Source organism: Dendropsophus ebraccatus, chromosome 14, assembly GCF_027789765.1.
Source record: "Dendropsophus ebraccatus isolate aDenEbr1 chromosome 14, aDenEbr1.pat, whole genome shotgun sequence".
In the NCBI taxonomy this organism is placed as follows: domain Eukaryota; kingdom Metazoa; phylum Chordata; class Amphibia; order Anura; family Hylidae; genus Dendropsophus; species Dendropsophus ebraccatus.
In genome coordinates this window covers 5,270,891-5,291,380 of record NC_091467.1, presented here as the reverse complement: position 1 = coordinate 5,291,380, position 20,490 = coordinate 5,270,891, and the positions used below count along the sequence as shown (strand labels likewise).

At 47.9% G+C, this 20,490-nt stretch overlaps 1 protein-coding gene across 2 annotated transcripts; it reads right to left on the bottom strand.

Annotated features, from left to right (window-relative positions):
• Positions 1-8,610: 8,610 nt before the first annotated feature.
• On the bottom strand, positions 8,611-18,916 carry SLC2A10 (solute carrier family 2 member 10). Of its 2 annotated transcripts, none has more exons than XM_069952794.1 (6): positions 18,855-18,916; positions 17,458-17,536; positions 14,852-16,102; positions 13,778-13,900; positions 13,156-13,291; positions 8,611-8,818 (listed from the first exon to the last, which is right to left on the bottom strand). In XM_069952794.1, exons 2-6 carry the CDS (start codon positions 17,489-17,491, stop codon positions 8,701-8,703), a joined length of 1,662 nt encoding a protein of 553 aa, XP_069808895.1. In that variant the 5' UTR covers positions 17,492-17,536; positions 18,855-18,916; the 3' UTR covers positions 8,611-8,700. The 2 variants fall into 2 exon arrangements, with proteins under 2 accessions (XP_069808895.1, XP_069808896.1); XM_069952795.1 differs by having other exon boundaries at positions 17,488-17,536.
• Positions 18,917-20,490: the final 1,574 nt, after the last annotated feature.

The following is a 20,490-nucleotide window of genomic DNA, read 5'->3' as shown; positions in this document are numbered from 1 at the left end:
TGCAGGAGATTGTCTTGACCATGTCTACATGCCTAAATGCACTGAATTGCCGCCATGTGATTGGCTGATTAGAAATTAAGTGGTAACGTGCAGTTGGACAGGTGTACCTAATAAAGTGGCCGGTGAGTGTATATAATTATATACAGGAGATCCCCAGGTTATACCAGCTGTACATATATATTATATACAGGAGATCCCCAGGTTATACCAGCTGTACATATATATTATATACAGGAGATCCCCAGGTTATACCAGCTGTACATAAATAATTATATACAGGATATACCCAGGTTATACCAGCTGTACATATATAATTATATACAGGAGATCCCCAGGTTATACCAGCTGTACATATATAATTATATACAGGAGATGCCCAGGTTATACCAGCTGTACATATATAATTATATACAGGAGATGCCGAGGTTATACCAACTGTACATATATAATTATATACAGTATATACCCAGGTTATACCAGCTGTTCATATACAATTATATATTGGAGATCCCCAGGTTTACCAGCTGTACATATATAATTATATACAGTATATACCCAGGTTATGCCAGCTGTATATATAATTATATACAGTATATATACAGGTTATACCAGCTGTTCATATATAATTATATACAGTATATACCCAGGTTATACTAGCTGTACATATATAATTATATACAGTATATACCCAGGTTATACCAGCTGTACATATATATACAGTATATACCCAGGTTATACCAGCTGTACATATATCATTATATACAGTATATACCCAGGTTATACCAGCTGTTCATATACAATTATATATAGGAGATCCCCAGGTTTACCAGCTGTACATATATAATTATATACAGTATATACCCAGGTTATGCCAGCTGTACATATATAATTATATACAGTATATACCCAGGTTATACCAGCTGTTCATATATAATTATATACAGGAGATATCATCCTCTGATCCGCACCACTGATGAAAAGTAATTGTTGGTATAGAAGAGCAAAAACTGAAAAACCAAAGAGTGATGTGAGGAGCCTAGAAGGATAATTGTAGAGCATGGGTCTCCAAACTGCAGCCCTCCAGCTGTTGCAAAAGTACATTTCCCATCATGCCTGGACAGCCACATCCAAAGCTTTAGCTGTCCAGGCATGATGGGAGTTGTAGTTTCGCAACAGCTGGAGGGATGCAGTTTGGAGACCCATGTTGATGGCGCCACCTGCAGGCTGCAAGAATTATTGTAGTGGATGGCGCCACCTGCAGGCTGTAAGAATAATGCTAGTGGATGGTGCCACCTGCAGGCTGTAAGAATAATGCTAGTGGATGGTGCCACCTGCAGGCTGTAAGAATAATGCTAGTGGATGGTGCCACCTGCAGGCTATAAGAATAATTGTAGTGGATGGCGCCACCAGCAGGCTACAAGAATAATTGTAGAGGATGGCGCCGCCTGCAGGCTACAAGAATAATTGTAGAGGATGGCACCGCCTGCAGGCTATAAGAATAATTGTAGAGGATGGCGCCGCCTGCAGGCTATAAGAATAATTGTAGTGGATGGTGCCACCTGCAGGCTATAAGAATAATTGTAGTGGATGGCGCCACCTGCAGGCTGTAAGAATAATTCTAGTGAATGGTGCGATGGTTTGTATTATGTGTATCACACCTGTGTATTATGTGTATCACACCTGTGTATAATGTGTATCACACCTGTACATTATGTATATCACACCTGTGTATTATGTGTATCACACCTGTGTATTATGTGTATCACACCTGTGTATTATGTGTATCACACCTGTGTATTATGTGTGTCACACCTGTACATTATGTATATCACACCTGTGTATTATGTGTATCACACCTGTGTATTATGTGTATCACACCTGTGTATTATGTGTATCACACCTGTGTATTATGTGTGTCACACCTGTGTATTATGTGTGTCACACCTGTGTATTATGTGTATCACACCTGTGTATTATGTGTATCACACCTGTGTATTATGTGTATCACACCTGTGTATTATGTGTATCACACCTGTGTATAATGTGTATCACACCTGTGTATTATGTGTATCACACCTGTGTATTATGTGTATCACACCTGTGTATTATGTGTATCACACCTGTGTATTATGTGTATAATACCTGTACATTATGTATATCACACCTGTGTATTGTGTATCACACCTGTGTATTATGCGTATAATACCTGTGTATTATGTGTATCACACCTGTGTGTTATGTGTATCACACCTGTTTATAATGTGTATCACACCTGTGTATTATGTGTATCACACCTGTGTATTATGTGTATAATACCTGTACATTATGTATATCACACCTGTGTATTGTGTATCACACCTGTGTATTATGCGTATAATACCTGTGTATTATGTGTATCACACCTGTGTGTTATGTGTATCACACCTGTTTATAATGTGTATCACACCTGTGTATTATGTGTATCACACTTGTACATTATATATATATCACACCTGTGTATTATGTATATCACACCTGTGTATTATGCGTATAATACCTGTACATTATGTATATCACACCTGTGTATTGTGTATCACACCTGTGTATTATGTGTATCACACCTGTGTATTATGTGTATCACACCTGTGTATTATGTGTATCACACCTGTGTATTATGTGTATCACACCTGTGTATTATGTGTATCACACCTGTACATTATGTATATCACACCTGTACATCATGTGTATCACACCTGTACATTATGTGTATCACATCTGAATATTATGTGTATCACACCTGTGTATTATGTGTATCTCATCTGTATATTATGTATATCACACCTTTATATCACACCTGTGAGGGAAGTTTACCTGCCCACGTGCGGGGTCCAGGTGCACATGATCGCATTTTATAGGTTAGGATAGGAGGAGGCCACAGCTCGGGTGAGATACAGGTATACTCCCCCCTGTATGAGTGAGCTCACCCCCCTGCACAAGTGAGCTCACCCACCTGCACCCCCCTGTATGAGTGAGCTCACCCACCTGCACCCCCCTGTATGAGTGAGCTCACCCACCTGACACCTGCCCCCCCCTGTATGAGTGAGCTCACCCACCTGACATCGGCATCCACCTGTATGAGTGAGCTCAATCAACTGACACCTGCCCCCCCCCCTGTATAAGTGAGCTCACCCACCTGACACCTGCCCCCCCCCTGTATGAGTGAGCTCAATCAACTGACACCTGCACCCCCCTATATGAGTGAGCTCACCCACCTGACACTGGCACCCCCCTATATGAGTGAGCTCACCCACCTGACACTGGCACCCACCTGTATTAGTGAGCTCACCCACCTGACACCTGCCCCCCCCCCCTGTATCAGTGAGCTCACCCACTTGACACCTGCCCCCCCCCCCGTATCAGTGAGCTCACCCACCTGACATCGGCATCCACCTGTATAAGTGAGCTCACCCACCTGACACCTGCTTCTTCCCTGTATGAGTGAGCTCACCCACCTGACACTGGCACCCCCCTGTATGAGTAAGCTCACCCACCTGACACTGGCACCCCCCTGTATGAGCGAGCTCACCCACCTGACACCTGCACCCCCCTGTATGAGCGAGCTCAATCACCTGACACCGGCACCCCCCTGTATGAGTGAGCTCACCCACCTGACACCTGCACCCCCCGTATGTGTGAGATCAATCAACTGACACCGGCACCCCCCTGTATGAGTGAGCTCACCCACCTGACACTGGCACCCCCCTGTATGAGTGAGCTCACCCACCTGACACCTGCCCCCCCCCCCTGTATGAGTGAGCTCACCCACCTGACACCTGCACCCCCCTGTATGAGTGAGCTCACCCACCTGACACTGGCACCCCCCTGTATGAGCGAGCTCACCCACCTGACACCGGCACCCCCCTGTATGAGTGAGCTCACCTACCTGACACCGGCACCCCCTGTATGAGTGAGCTCACCCACCTGACACTGGCACCCCCCTGTATGAGCGAGCTCACCCACCTGACACTGGCACCCCCCTGTAGGAGTGAGCTCACCCACCTGACACTGGCACCCCCCTGTATGAGTGAGCTCACCTACCTGACACTGGCACCCCCTGTATGAGTGAGCTCACCCACCTGACACCTGCACCCCCCTGTATGAGTGAGCTCACCCACCTGAGCGCCCATCATCGGTGTGGCATGTTGGGGCATGTGCTCCTGCAGCCACCGAGGCGCCAGCACTTCACCTAGACAGGTCTGCGCTGACACGACCCGGCCCCGCATCACTTTCCTCATCCGCCAGGATTAACCAACAAGACGACGGTGACGAGAGAACAAAGCAGGATTTGACAATTAGCAGCCGCCTCTATGTAGGGGATTAGCGGGTGGTGTTGGCCGCATCAGTCACTGAGGATCACCGGGCTTTTAGCTCCACATCAGCCACTTAAAAAGCAAAGATTATTGTCTTAAGCTCTTAAGAAAAGGTTGAGCTGCCGAGAAGAGGTTCATGTCATGGGAAGAGGGGGGCAGGGTGTTACAGTGGCCCCAGCAATGGGGGAGCAGGACCCCCAGGATATACATGGACCGTCTCCTATATTAAGGTGTAGGAACAACACCACATCAGTCATTCATGGTGACATCAACCCCTCTAACTCTTACAGCCCATGTTTCTCTATAGAGATCTGCAGCAATCTGACCGACCAATTTTTCTCCACACAGATCTGGATCCATCTGACCGGCCATGTTTCTCCAAAGAGATCGGAATCCATCTGACCGGTCATGTTTCTCCAAAGAGATCTGGATCCATCTGATCGGCCATGTTTCTCCAAAGAGATCTGGATCCATCTGACCGGCCATGTTTCTCCAAAGAGATCTGGATCCATCTGACCGGCCATGTTTCTCTAAAGAGATCTGGATCCATCTGACCGGCCATGTTTCTCCAAAGAGATCTGGATCCATCTGACCGGCCATGTTTCTCCAAAGAGATCTGGATCCATCTGACCGGCCATGTTTCTCCAAAGAGATCGGAATCCATCTGACCGGCCGTGTTTCTCCACAGAGATCTGGGTCCATCTGATCGGCCATGTTTCTCCAAAGAGATCGGGATCCATCTGACCGGCCGTGTTTCTCCAAAGAGATCTGGATCCATCTGACCGGCTGTGTTTCTCCAAAGAGATCTGGATCCATCTGACCGGCCGTGTTTCTCCAAAGAGATCTGGATCCATCTGACCGGCCGTGTTTCTCCAAAGAGATCTGGATCCATCTGACCGGCCATGTTTCTCCAAAGAGATCGGAATCCATCTGACCGGCCATGTTTCTCCACAGAGATCGGAATCCATCTGACCGGCCATGTTTCTCCACAGAGATCTGAAAATTCACTGCAAAAATTACTGGTGTGTATCAATCTAAAACATAACATGTTTTCCATCAATGGTGCCAGGTCCCGATGTGGATTGTTATCCTTTTCCCAGGGACGTATCTACTTTATGGATAAGCCTCCCGATGAACTCCCTGAGATGTACCTGCTAAGGAGGGGAAACGCGTAGAGGCGTAAGACGGGTTTGTGATAGGGTCACAATTGCTCACCACATGGTGATGTGATCGCTATTTGCATTTCCCTAACATGATTTAATTTTTCATTGGCCTTGTGTTTTGGGACAGGGACAGACTAGGGAGAGTCTGGTCACAAATAAGGGATGACTAGGGCTTTTTCCCATCTATCAAGGTTCTTTTAATTTTGAGGTACAGTAATCAATGTGACTCACTGTGGGATTTTTTGTTTCCCAGACTTTCACTGAATAAGGGGTCGATTGACCTTGAAAACTTCAGAACCGTAGGTTACACTGTCCCTGTCTTTACTCTGCGATATCTATAACTGTTGCCATTGAATAATATGTGGCAGAGTTCTCTAATTCATGTTGTTTTGTAAGTCCATATATTTTAAATGAAGTATTAAAGTTATGTTTTAGATTGATACACACCAATAATATTTGCAGGGAATTTTCTGGACTATAAGGTGTTGTGATTTGACCAATAATATTTTGCTGTGATCCAAAGAGATCTGGTACCATCTAAATGGCCATGTTTCTCCACAGAGATCTGGATCCATCTGACCGGCCACGTTTCTCCACAGAGATCTGGATCCATCTGACCGGCCATGTTTCTCCACAGAGATCTGGATCCATCTGACCAGCCATGTTTCTCCACAGAGATCTGGATCCATCTGACCGGCCATGTTTCTCCACAGAGATCTGGATCCATCTGACCGGCCATGTTTCTCCACAGAGATTTGGATCCATCTGACCGGCCATGTTTCTCCACAGAGATCTGGAACCTTCTGACCGGCCATGTTTCTCTATAGAAATCTGGATCCATCTGACCGGCCATGTTTCTCCACAGAGATTTGGATCCATCTGACCGGCCATGTTTCTCCACAGAGATCTGGAACCTTCTGACCGGCCATGTTTCTCCACAGAGATCTGGATTACATCGGGGAAAAGACACAAGGGTCTGGTAAGCCATGTGACCCCAAATCATCACCACTAGCTCAAGGGCCTGGTCCGCACTGTGACCCCGGATCATCACCACCTGCACAAGGGCCTGGTCCGCACGGTGACCCCAAATCATCACCACTAGCACAAGGGCCTGGTCCACACTGTGACCCCAAATCATCACCACTAGCACAAGGGCCTGGTCCGCACTGTGACCCCGGATCATCACCACCTGCAGAAGGGCCTGGTCCGCACTGTGACCCCGGATCATCACCACCTGCACAAGGGCCTGGTCCGCACTGTGACCCCGGATCATCACCACATGCACAAGGGCCTGGTCCGCACTGTGACCCCGCATCATCACCGCTTGCACAAGGGCCTGGTCCGCACTGTGACCCCGCATCATCACCACCTGCACAAGGGCCTGGTCCGCACTGTGACCCTGGATCATCACTGTCTGCACAAGGGCCTGGTCCGCACTGTGACCCCGGATCATCACCGCCTGCACAAGGGCCTGGTCCGCACTGTGACCCCAGATCATCACCGCCTGCACAAGGGCCTGGTCCGCACTGTGACCCTGGATCATCACTGTCTGCACAAGGGCCTGGTCCGCACTGTGACCCCGGATCATCACTGCCTGCACAAGGGCCTTGTCACCATTGTGACCCCGGATCATCACCGCCTGCACATGGGCCTTGTCACCATTGTGACCCCGAATCATCACTTCGTGCACAGGGGCCTTGTCACCATTGTGACCTTGGATCCCCACCTCTCGGGCCCATTGCTGGCCCTCTCGGCTAGGATTCTTCTCATGCTCTTCAGAGTATTGGTCAGATTCCTCTCCAGGAATATCTGCGTCCTGTGTCATATGACATTGTGAGACTATTACTTTGGCATCACAGAAGAAGATAGTGAGAGAAATAAGGCCTATATCCATAGATCAGAGACACGTGGTCTAATGGCCTTTACTGCGAATTATAGGAACGACAACATCGCCCTCTGGTGGATGAGTCAAGTACTGACAGGTTTAGCCAGTGAAGAACGTTCCAGTGAGACGGCCGCTGCTGCTTTACTTACAGAAAACCAGTAAATGCCGCTAATTTATAATCATTCGGTCATTGTCACCCATCTAAGAGTCTTCAGCAGCTTTCTGTGGCAGTATGAAGGGCTAGGACTCTGCGAATAATCATCCCAAACACCCAAAACCACGGCCACCACAACAAGAAAGATAAATCACATTTATTCTGGATATTTCCCTTATAGAAAAACATTGAAATCAAAGAATACAACATGACCGCCACCACATATAAGGAGACACCGATAACGTCCAGCGTGATGTCATCCCCAGTCAGCACCTACAGCGCCAGACGGCAACTACAAGACACCATACATCATGTGTATGAGGCACCGCGTCCCCCGTGTGTATGAGGCACCGCGTCCCCCGTGTGTATGAGGCACCGCGTCCCCCGTGTGTATGAGGCACCGCGTCCCCCGTGTGTATGAGGCACCGCGTCCCCCGTGTGTATGAGGCACCGCGTCCCCCGTGTGTATGAGGCACCGCGTCCCCCGTGTGTATGAGGTTCGGTGTCCTCCATGTGTATGAGGTTCGGTGTCCTCCATGTGTATGAGGTTCGGTGTCCTCCATGTGTATGAGGTTCGGTGTCCTCCATGTGTATGAGGTTCGGTGTCCTCCATGTGTATGAGGCACCGCGTCCTCCATGTGTATGAGGTTCGGTGTCCTCCATGTGTATGAGGTTCGGTGTCCTCCATGTGTATGAGGTTCGGTGTCCTCCATGTGTATGAGGTTCGGTGTCCTCCATGTGTATGAGGTTCGGTGTCCTCCATGTGTATGAGGTTCGGTGTCCTCCATGTGTATGAGGTTCGGTGTCCTCCATGTGTATGAGGCACCGCGTCCTCCATGTGTATGAGGTTCTGTGTCCTCCATGTGTATGAGGCACCGCGTCCCCCATGTGTATGAGGTTCTGTGTCCTCCATGTGTATGAGGCACCGCGTCCCCCATGTGTATGAGGTTCTGTGTCCTCCATGTGTATGAGGCACCGCGTCCCCCATGTGTATGAGGTTCGGCGTCCTCCATGTGTATGAGGTTCGGCGTCCTCCATGTGTATGAGGTTCGGTGTCCTCCATGTGTATGAGGTTCGGTGTCCTCCATGTGTATGAGGTTCGGTGTCCTCCATGTGTATGAGGAGGCATGTAAGTGTCCTGCACTTTTTCTAGAAGCCACTAGAGGCGCTGGAGTCAGACATGGCGCATTGTTCCATCTTTCTGTAGCGATGACTTGATTTTTGGCTCCTCCCCAATATTCCCCATTTTGGACTTCTGGGAAGAAATCTGCAGGAAAAAAAAACAATAATAGTCCCAGTGAATGTCCCTTAGTTTATATAATATGCCATACAGCATACCCTATATATCACACACCATACAGTATTCCTCCCATGTCATACCGTATATATATCACACACCATACAGTATTCCTCCCATGTCATACCGTATATATATCACACACCATACAGTATACCTCCCATGTCATACCGTATATATATCACACACCATACAGTATACCTCCCATGTCATACCGTATATATATCACACACCATACAGTATACCTCCCATGTCATACCGTATATATCACACACCATACAGTATACCTCCCATGTCATACGCTATATATCACACACCATACAGTATACCTCACATGTCATACCCTATATATCACACACCATACAGTATACCTCACATGTCATACGCTATATATCACACACCATACAGTATTCCTCCCATGTCATACCGTATATATATCACACACCATACAGTATACCTTCCATGTCATACGCTATATATCACACACCATACAGTATACCTCCCATGTCATACCGTATATATATCACACACCATACAGTATTCCTCCCATGTCATACCGTATATATATCACACACCATACAGTATACCTCCCATGTCATACGCTATATATCACACACCATACAGTATTCCTCCCATGTCATACCGTATATATATATCACACACCATACAGTATTCCTCCCATGTCATACCGTATATATATCACACACCATACAGTATACCTCCCATGTCATACGCTATATATCACACACCATACAGTATTCCTCCCATGTCATACCGTATATATATCACACACCATACAGTATTCCTCCCATGTCATACCGTATATATATCACACACCATACAGTATACCTCCCATGTCATACGCTATATATCACACACCATACAGTATACCTCCCATGTCATACCGTATATATATCACACACCATACAGTATACCTCCCATGTCATACCGTATATATATCACACACCATACAGTATACCTCCCATGTCATACCGTATATATATCACACACCATACAGTATACCTCCCATGTCATACGCTATATATCACACACCATACAGTATACCTCACATGTCATACGCTATATATCACACACCATACAGTATACCTCCCATGTCATACGCTATATATCACACACCATACAGTATACCTCCCATGTCATACCCTATATATCAGACACCATACAGTATACCTCACATGTCATACGCTATATATCATACACCATACAGTATACCTCCCATGTCATACCCTATATATCACACACCATACAGTATACCTCACATGTCATACGCTATATATTATACACCATACAGTATACCTCACATGTCATATGCTATATATCACACACCATATACCTCCCATGTCATACCGTATATATATCACACACCATACAGCATACCTCACGTCATACGCTATATATCATACACCACACAGTAAACCTCACGTCATACGCTATATATCATACATTATACCTCCCATGTCCTACCCTATATATCACACACCATACAGTATACCTCCCATGTCATACCCTATATATCATACAGTATACCTCCCATGTCATACCCTATATATCATACAGTATACCTCACATGTCATACGCTATATATCACACACCATACAGTATACCTCACATGTCATACGCTATATATCACACACCATACAGTATACCTCACATGTCATACCGTATATATATCACACACCATACAGTATACCTCCCATGTCATACGCTATATATCACACACCATACAGTATACCTCCCATGTCATACCGTATATATATCACACACCATACAGTATTCCTCCCATGTCATACCGTATATATATCACACACCATACAGTATTCCTCCCATGTCATACCGTATATATATCACACACCATACAGTATACCTCCCATGTCATACCCTATATATCACACACCATACAGTATACCTCCCATGTCATACCCTATATATCAGACACCATACAGTATACCTCCCATGTCATACCCTATATATCAGACACCATACAGTATTCCTCCCATGTCATACCGTATATATATCACACACCATACAGTATACCTCACATGTCATACCGTATATATATCACACACCATACAGTATACCTCCCATGTCATACCGTATATATCACACACCATACAGTATACCTCCCATGTCATACCCTATATATCAGACACCATACAGTATACCTCCCATGTCATACCCTATATATCAGACACCATACAGTATACCTCACATGTCATACCGTATATATATCACACACCATACAGTATACCTCCCATGTCATACGCTATATATCACACACCATACAGTATACCTCACATGTCATACGCTATATATCATACATTATACCTCCCATGTCATACCCTATATATCATACACCATACAGTATACCTCCCATGTCATACCCTATATATCATACAGTATACCTCCCATGTCATACCCTATATATCATACAGTATACCTCACATGTCATACCCTATATATCAGACACCATACAGTATGCCTCACATGTCATACGCTATATATCATACATTATACCTCCCATGTCATACCCTATATATCATACACCATACAGTATACCTCCCATGTCATACCCTATATATCATACAGTATACCTCCCATGTCATACCCTATATATCATACAGTATACCTCACATGTCATACGCTATATATCACACACCATACAGTATACCTCCCATGTCATACGCTATATATCACACACCATACAGTATACCTCCCATGTCATACGCTATATATCACACACCATACAGTATACCTCCCATGTCATACGCTATATATCATACAGTATACCTCCCATGTCATACCCTATATATCATACAGTATACCTCACATGTCATACGCTATATATCACACACCATACAGTATACCTCACATGTCATACGCTATATATCACACACCATACAGTATACCTCCCATGTCATACGCTATATATCATACAGTATACCTCCCATGTCATACCCTATATATCATACAGTATACCTCACATGTCATACGCTATATATCACACACCATACAGTATACCTCACATGTCATACGCTATATATCACACACCATACAGTATACCTCCCATGTCATACCCTATATATCATACACCTTACAGTATACCTCCCATGTCATACCCTATATATCATACACCTTACAGTATACCTCCCATGTCATACAGTATACCTCACATGTCATACGCTATATATCACACACCATACAGTATACCTCACATGTCATACGCTATATATCACACACCATACAGTATACCTCCCATGTCATACCCTATATATCATACACCTTACAGTATACCTCCCATGTCATACCCTATATATCACACACCATACAGTATACCTCCCATGTCATACGCTATATATCATACACCATACAGTAAACCTCATATGTCATACCCTATATATCATACACCATACCTCACATGTCATACACTATATATCATACACCATACCTCACGTCATACCCTATATATCATACACCATACATTATACCTCACATGTCATACGCTATATATATCATACACCATACAGTATACCTCCCATGTCATACCCTATATATCATACACCTTACAGTATACCTCCCATGTCATACCCTATATATCACACACCATACAGTATACCTCACATGTCATACGCTATATATCACACACCATACAGTATACCTCCCATGTCATACCCTATATATCATACACCTTACAGTATACCTCCCATGTCATACCCTATATATCATACACCTTACAGTATACCTCCCATGTCATACAGTATACCTCACATGTCATACGCTATATATCACACACCATACAGTATACCTCACATGTCATACCCTATATATCATACACCATACCTCACATGTCATACACTATATATCATACACCATACCTCACATGTCATACCCTATATATCATACACCATACATTATACCTCACATGTCATACGCTATATATATCATACACCATACAGTATACCTCCCATGTCATACCCTATCATACACCATACAGTATACCTCACATGTCATACCCTATATATCATACACCATACCTCACGTCATACCCTACATATCATACACCATACAGTATACCTTCCATGTCATACCCTATATATCATACACCATACAGTATACCTCCCATGTCATACCCTATATATCATACAGTATACCTCCCATGTCATACCCTATATATCATACACCATACAGTATACTTCACGTCATACGCTATATATCATACACCATACAATATACCTCACATGTCATACGCTATATATCATACACCATGCCTCACATGTCACATCATTCACCTCTTCTCCAGAAACAGCTCATCGATCTCCCGCAGCGTGCGGCCTTTGGTTTCAGGAATGAATATGTAGATAAATATTGTGGCTGCGACTCCCATGATACCGTACAGCAGGAAGGTCATGGACAGGCCTATGGATTCTGGAGAGGAAAGTAAGAGCACAGTAGTACAGAGACGTGGCCAGACATCTGGTGGGTCACTGGTCACATGACTATGTACAGGAGCCAGACCCCTGCATTGTATTCTATAGGGGAGGGGAGGTCTAAGGCCCTCAGATTGTGCTGCCCCTCTGGCCGTGGGCAGGTTACCATTAGAATGTGTCAGTACTCAGTGACCCTTCATCTTCTACCCTCAGCAGGATGACATCATCACTGCTTAACTCTAAGCCCCACCTTTTATTGGAACCCCGCCCCTTGGTCAGTCTCATTATAATAGGAAACATCTTTCTACACAGAGAGCAGAGCTGTAGTGTAAAGCATAGAGGAGGGGACACAGCAGCTCATCTGGGGTCACTGATCCCCCAGACTTATTAGAGCAGAGCTGTAGTGTAAAGCATAGAGGAGGGGACAGAGCAGCTGATCTGGGGTCACTGATCCTCCGGGCAGCTGCTGTGTTGTGTCACTCACCGATGACATCCAGGAAGGACAGGGTGATCAGCAGGTTGGTGGCCCAGTTCAGGCTGTTACAGAAGGCAAAGGCCCGACCCCGGATGTCAGTGGGGTAGATCTCACTGAGGACCAGCCAGGTCACTAAGGAGAGAGAGTGAGAGAGCGGTGTGTGAGAGAGCGGTGCAGGGTGGGGTCACCAACAGCAGATCTAATACTTATATATAATGTCCAGCTTCACTGTACGTGGACAGTCAGATGTCCACGGGCCCCCAAGCATCTTCACAGGATACAGATTTCCTTCTTTACTAGTACCTGACCTCCATATCTGATCCTTCACTCACTAATTGCTGGCAGGAATTGATCCTCTGGATGTACGACAGCTGATGAGAGGAGATCCTGCTCCCCTATATCTCTGTAGCACACCCTGAGAAAGGGAGGAGATCCTGCTCCCCTTTATCTCTAAAGCACACCAATAGGAGAGAGGAGATCCTGCTCCCCTATATCTCTAAAGCACACCAATAGGAGAGAGGAGATCCTGCTCCCCTATATCTCTAAAGCACACCAATAGGAGAGAGGAGATCCTGCTCCCTTAAATCTCTATAGTACACCCTCAGAAGAAAGATCCTGCTCCCCTATATCTCTATAGCACACCCTCAGAAGAGAGGAGATCCTGCTCCCCTATATCTCTAGAGGACACTCTCTGAGGAGAGGAGATCCTGCTCCCCTATATCTCTATAGGACACCCTCTGAAGAGAGGAGATCCTGCTCCCCTATATCTCTATAGCACACCCTCAGAGAAGAGAGGATCCTGCTTCCCTATATCTCACCCTCAGAAGAGAGGATATCCTGCTCCCCTATATCTCTATAGGACACCCTCTGAAAAGAGGAGATCCTGCTCCCCTATATCTCTATAGCACACCCTCAGACGTTTATTTGTTTCTAGTAGGAATAACAAGAAGGGCACAATGGGGAAAGAAGTCAGGGGGCTGAGCCTGGCACTCCCCTCCACGTGTGACTCTGTATGTTCTGGGCCAGACCTGACTAATCCACAAATCCCTATAATTCTTATGCACTTATTTGCTCTTCACTTACTTGGTCCAAATCCAACAGAAAAGGCGCTGACAAAGGCCATGAGACTCAGGAGGGTAATCCAATTCAACACCGCGTGAGTGTAGAGCGGGCCGGCCCTGACCGTGGGGTCCCTGCTGGCAATGGTCACTCCTAAGGTTAACGCCTCCATCTTTGGGTCCCTCATCTGAGCCTGAAGAGGCGCAGTCAGGTCACCAATGGTTTCCAGTCGTAAGCTGGAGTTTATGAGAAGAGCAGACACATTGACCTGTGCCGGGGACTCGCAGCTCTTGTGAGGATCCAACTGGACCAGAAAACTTGCACATCCTATGGCGGTTACTGACACGGTCATCATGACGCAGCCGGTGAGGAGCAACGCTCTCCGCCCGGCCTTGTCTGCACAGCTCATGGCCACCAGCGTAGAGAGAACCTTGACGGCACCGAGCCCCACAGAGGCCAGCATGGCCGAGGAATCACTCTGAAAGCCGACCGAGCGAAAAATGGTGGAGGCGTAGTACAGGACATTGGGCTGGCCGGTCAGCTGCTGGAACAGCACCAGGCCCACCCCCACCAGAGTCCGCGTCCGCATGTTGTCCCTTCTCCCAAACAGGTCAAGGAAAGAGTAGGCTTTTTTGGATGAAGACGTCTTAGGATCTTCCACCTCCTTCAGTTCCTGCAGCTGGATTAGTCCACTATGGGATTCCGAGTCCCAGGGATTTCCCTGAGGTTTGGATGGAAGAAACAAGATGGTGATAAACTGTAAGAGTGCCGGAGAAATGGCCAATCCGAACATGTACTTCCATCCGGACAGAAAGTAGTTCATCCCATAGGAGAGTAGGATGCCCATGGTGATGCCAGTCTCATAGAGGGACACCAGCATGCCACGTTGGTGAGGCTCGACCATCTCAGACACGTAGATGCAGCAGGCCATGGAAGAGATGGAGATGGCAAAGCCAACTGTCATGCGGCCGACCACCAACCACCAGAAGGATCCAGAACAGACCAGGATGACGCTGCCGCTCAGAAGCACCACATTGCTGGCCAGTATACATGTCCGGCGACCAGATCGGTCAATCAGGAAGCCGCCCACCAGGGAAGCCGCCAGGGCCCCCACCAGGACGGAGCTGACCAGGGCCTCCTGCTGGAAACAGCTAAGGACAAAGTCATTGTTCAGCTGAAGGAGAGCCCCGGAGATGATCCCCAGCTCGTATCCGAATATGATGCCACCCAGGAGCGATACTGCAGCCGCCAGGAGGAGGGTGACCGCCGGGACACCTGGAGAAGGAAAAGAGAAGCATGAGGTCACACGTAGAGTAGATACACATCCCGGGTACAGGGGCATGTCCTCACCCGCACACAGGTGTATATACATCCCAGATACAGGGATGTGTCCTCACCCGCACACAGGTGTATACACATCCCAGATACAGGGATGTGTCCTCACCCGCACACAGGTGTATATACATCCCAGATACAGGGGCGCGTCCTCACTCACACACAGGTGTATACACATCCCGGGTACAGGGGCATGTCCTCACCCGCACACAGGTGTATATACATCCCAGATACAGGGGCGCGTCCTCACTCGCACACAGGTGTATACACATCCCGGGTACAGGGGCATGTCCTCACCCGCACACAGGTGTATATACATCCCAGATACAGGGGCGCGTCCTCACTCGCACACAGGTGTATACACATCCCGGGTACAGGGGCATGTCCTCACCCGCACACAGGTGTATATACATCCCAGATACAGGGGCGCGTCCTCACTCGCACACAGGTGTATACACATCCCGGGTACAGGGGCATGTCCTCACCCGCACACAGGTGTATATACATTCCAGATACAGGGGCGCGTCCTCACTCGCACACAGGTGTATACACATCCCGGGTACAGGGGCATGTCCTCACCCGCACACAGGTGTATACACATCCTAGATACAGGGGCAGGTCCCCCCGCACACAGGCATATACACATCCCGGATACAGGGGCAGGTCCCCCCGCACACAGGCATATACACATCCCGGATACAGGGGCGTGTCCACACCAACTACAGGTCTGATGACCCAAGCCGATAGGTTGGGCCAAAATACACCTATGTGATGTCAGCCTCATCTATATCATACAAAGTCAGGAGTATGAGGGCATGCCGAAAGAGGTCAGATTCAGGAAGGTGGAAATATCCACTCTTTGTCCTCCAGAGCTGCATTCACTATTCTACAGTTACATCATGTCTCATCCTCCAGAGCTGCATTCACTATTCTACAGTTACATCACGTCTCATCCTCCAGAGCTGCATTCACTATTCTACAGTTACATCATGTCTCATCCTCCAGAGCTGCATTCACTATTCTACAGTAACATCACGTCTCATCCTCCAGAGCTGCATTCACTATTCTACAGTTACATCACGTCTCATCCTCCAGAGCTGCATTCACTATTGTACAATTACATCATGTCTCATCCTCCAGAGCTGCACTCACTATACTGCTGTTACATCATGTTTATCCTCTAGAGCTGCACTCACTATTCTGCTGTTACTGTGAGGATTAGACCTGGGAGACTCCCCCCCCCCCCCTTATTCCCAGATGTTGGATACAGGACATGGAGAATAAGTGCTATATACCTGTATACAGAAAGACTTGGTGACACCTACCCATACCGGAGCGGCACTCACTGACTGCGTCCTCACATCGCAGGTAAAGCTGAAAATAAGAAAAAGTAACAGTGAACAAGTGAAGAGGACAGAAGAGCAGAGTCCAGAGAGGACAGAGGAGCAGGGTCCAGAGAGGACAGAGGAGCAGAGTCCAGAGAGGACAGAGGAGCAGAGTCCAGAGAGGACAGAGGAGCAGGGTCCAGAGAGGACAGAGGAGCAGGGTCCAGAGAGGACAGAGGAGCAGGGTCCAGAGAGGACAGAGGAGCAGGGTCCAGAGAGGACAGAGGAGCAGGGTCCAGAGAGGACAGAGGAGCAGGGTCCAGAGAGGACAGAGGAGCAGGGTCCAGAGAGGACAGAGGAGCAGGGTCCAGAGAGGACAGAGGAGCAGGGTCCAGAGAGGACAGAGGAGCAGGGTCCAGAGAGGACAGAGGAGCAGGGTCCAGAGAGGACAGAAGAGGAGAGTCCAGAGAGGACAGAAGAGGAGAGTCCAGAGAGGACAGAAGAGGAGAGTCCAGAGAGGACAGAAGAGGAGAGTCCAGAGAGGACAGAAGAGGAGAGTCCAGAGAGGACAGAAGAGGAGAGTCCAGAGAGGACAGAAGAGGAGAGTCCAGAGAGGACAGAAGAGCAGAGTCCAGAGAGGACAGAGGAGCAGAGTCCAGAGAGGACAGAAGAGGAGAGTCCAGAGAGGACAGAAGAGGAGAGTCCAGAGAGGACAGAAGAGGAGAGTCCAGAGAGGACAGAAGAGCAGAGGACAGAAGAGGAGAGTCCAGAGAGGACAGAAGAGGAGAGTCCAGAGAGGACAGAAGAGGAGAGTCCAGAGAGGACAGAGGAGCAGGGTCCAGAGAGAAGAGCAGAGTCCAGGGAGGGAGTGCCGGGATCTTGGCTGTCACTCCTGCCAGCATGTCACTGTCCAGCTCAGCAGCTGCAGGGGGAGGAGGGACCTGCAGTCCTATGTAAGAGGAGCTGAGGGAGTAACAGGTTCTGTGAGTCTCTGATAGACTTGGTGCCTCCAGGTCTCTTCTTGCTGTCACTGCTGAATCTCTACAGTTCGAACAGTTAGTTACAATGTAACAGTCTCAGCTCACAGGATTAGATACAAGTGTAGCCAAATGTATCCACCAGTATGTTACTGTGCGGCCCCCAGCAGTCACATCAGGGCACAGCACTACTTCCCTGGGGCACAGCACTACTTCCCTGGGGCACAGTACTACTTCCCTGGGGCACAGTACTACTTCCCTGGGGCACAGCACTACTTCCCTGGGGCACAGCACTACTTCCCTGGGGCACAGCACTACTTCCCTGGGGCACAGTACTACTTCCCTGGGGCACAGTAGGTAGATGAGGAAACCCAGGTGAGTGCTACTTACAGGCAGAGGGAGAGCAGGAGCGGCTGCAGGAAGTGGGAGGAGGAGGTGGCAGCTGCAGCTTCTCTCCTCCCAGAGTGCAGGAATGTGAGGAGCTTAACCCCATCCTCCCAGCCTGATCCCCCACCCCAGGCTCACACTCACTCAGGCTCTGCTTATACTAACCCCCACCCCTTGCTCACACTCACTCAGGCTCTGCTTATACTAACCCCCGCCCCTTGCTCACACTCAGGTTCTGCTTATACTAACCCCCGCCCCTTGCTCACACTCACTCAGGCTCTGCTTATACTAACCCCCACCCCAGGCTCACACTCACTCAGGCTCTGCTTATACTAACCCCCACCCCTTGCTCACACTCACTCAGGCTCTGCTTATACTAACCCCCGCCCCTTGCTCACACTCACTCAGGCTCTGCTTATACTAACCCCCACCCCTTGCTCACACTCACTCAGGCTCTGCTTATACTAACCCTCACCCCTTGCTCACACTCACTCAGGCCCTGCTTATACTAACCCTCACACCTTGCTCACACTCACTCAGGCTCTGCTTATACTAACCCCCACCCCTTGCTCACACTCACTCAGGCTCTGCTTATACTAACCCCCACCCCTTGCTCACACTCACTCAGGCTCTGCTTATACTAACCCCCGCCCCTTGCTCACACTCACTCAGGCTCTGCTTATACTAACCCCCGCCCCTTGCTCACACTCACTCAGGCTCTGCTTATACTAACCCTCACCCCTTGCTCACACTCACTCAGGCCCTGCTTATACTCACTCTGACAATTCCCCTCAGGCTCTGCTCACACTCACTCAGGCCCTGCTTTATACTCACTCTGACCCTTTCCCCTCAGGCTCTGCTCACACTCACACAGGCCCTGCTTATACTCACCCTGCCCCCCTTCCCTCCAGGCCCCTTTCACACTCACTCAGGCTCTGCTTATACTCACCCTGATTCCCCCCTCAGGCTCTGCTCACACTCACTCAGGCCCTGCTTATACTCACCCTATCCACCACCCCGGCTCTGCTCACACTCACTCAGGCCCTGCTTATACTCACTCTGACCCTTTCCCCTCAGGCTCTGCTCACACTCACTCAGGCCCTGCTTATACTCACTCTGACAATTCCCCTCAGGCTCTGCTCACACTCACTCAGGCCCTGCTTTATACTCACTCTGACCCTTTCCCCTCAGGCTCTGCTCACACTCACTCAGGCCCTGCTTATACTCACTCTGACCCTTTCCCCTCAGGCTCTGCTCACACTCACTCAGGCCCTGCTTATACTCACTCTGACAATTCCCCTCAGGCTCTGCTCACACTCACTCAGGCCCTGCTTATACTCACTCTGACAATTCCCCCCCGACTCTGCTCACACTCACTCAGGCCCTGCTTTATACTCACTCTGGCCCTTTCCCCTCAGGCTCTGCTCACACTCACTCAGGCTCTGCTCACACTCAGGTAACAGAAATATTTACTGTTAATGTTACAGAAATAAAAAACAAAGAACATTTTACATTTAAATTAAAACATTTATGTAAAAAAACCACCTTATAATTCTCCCCTCCCCCATAATAAAGAGCTCCCCCGCCTCTGATACCCTGCACACCCCATTTCTCTACTTGCTGGCAGTGAGTGATTCCC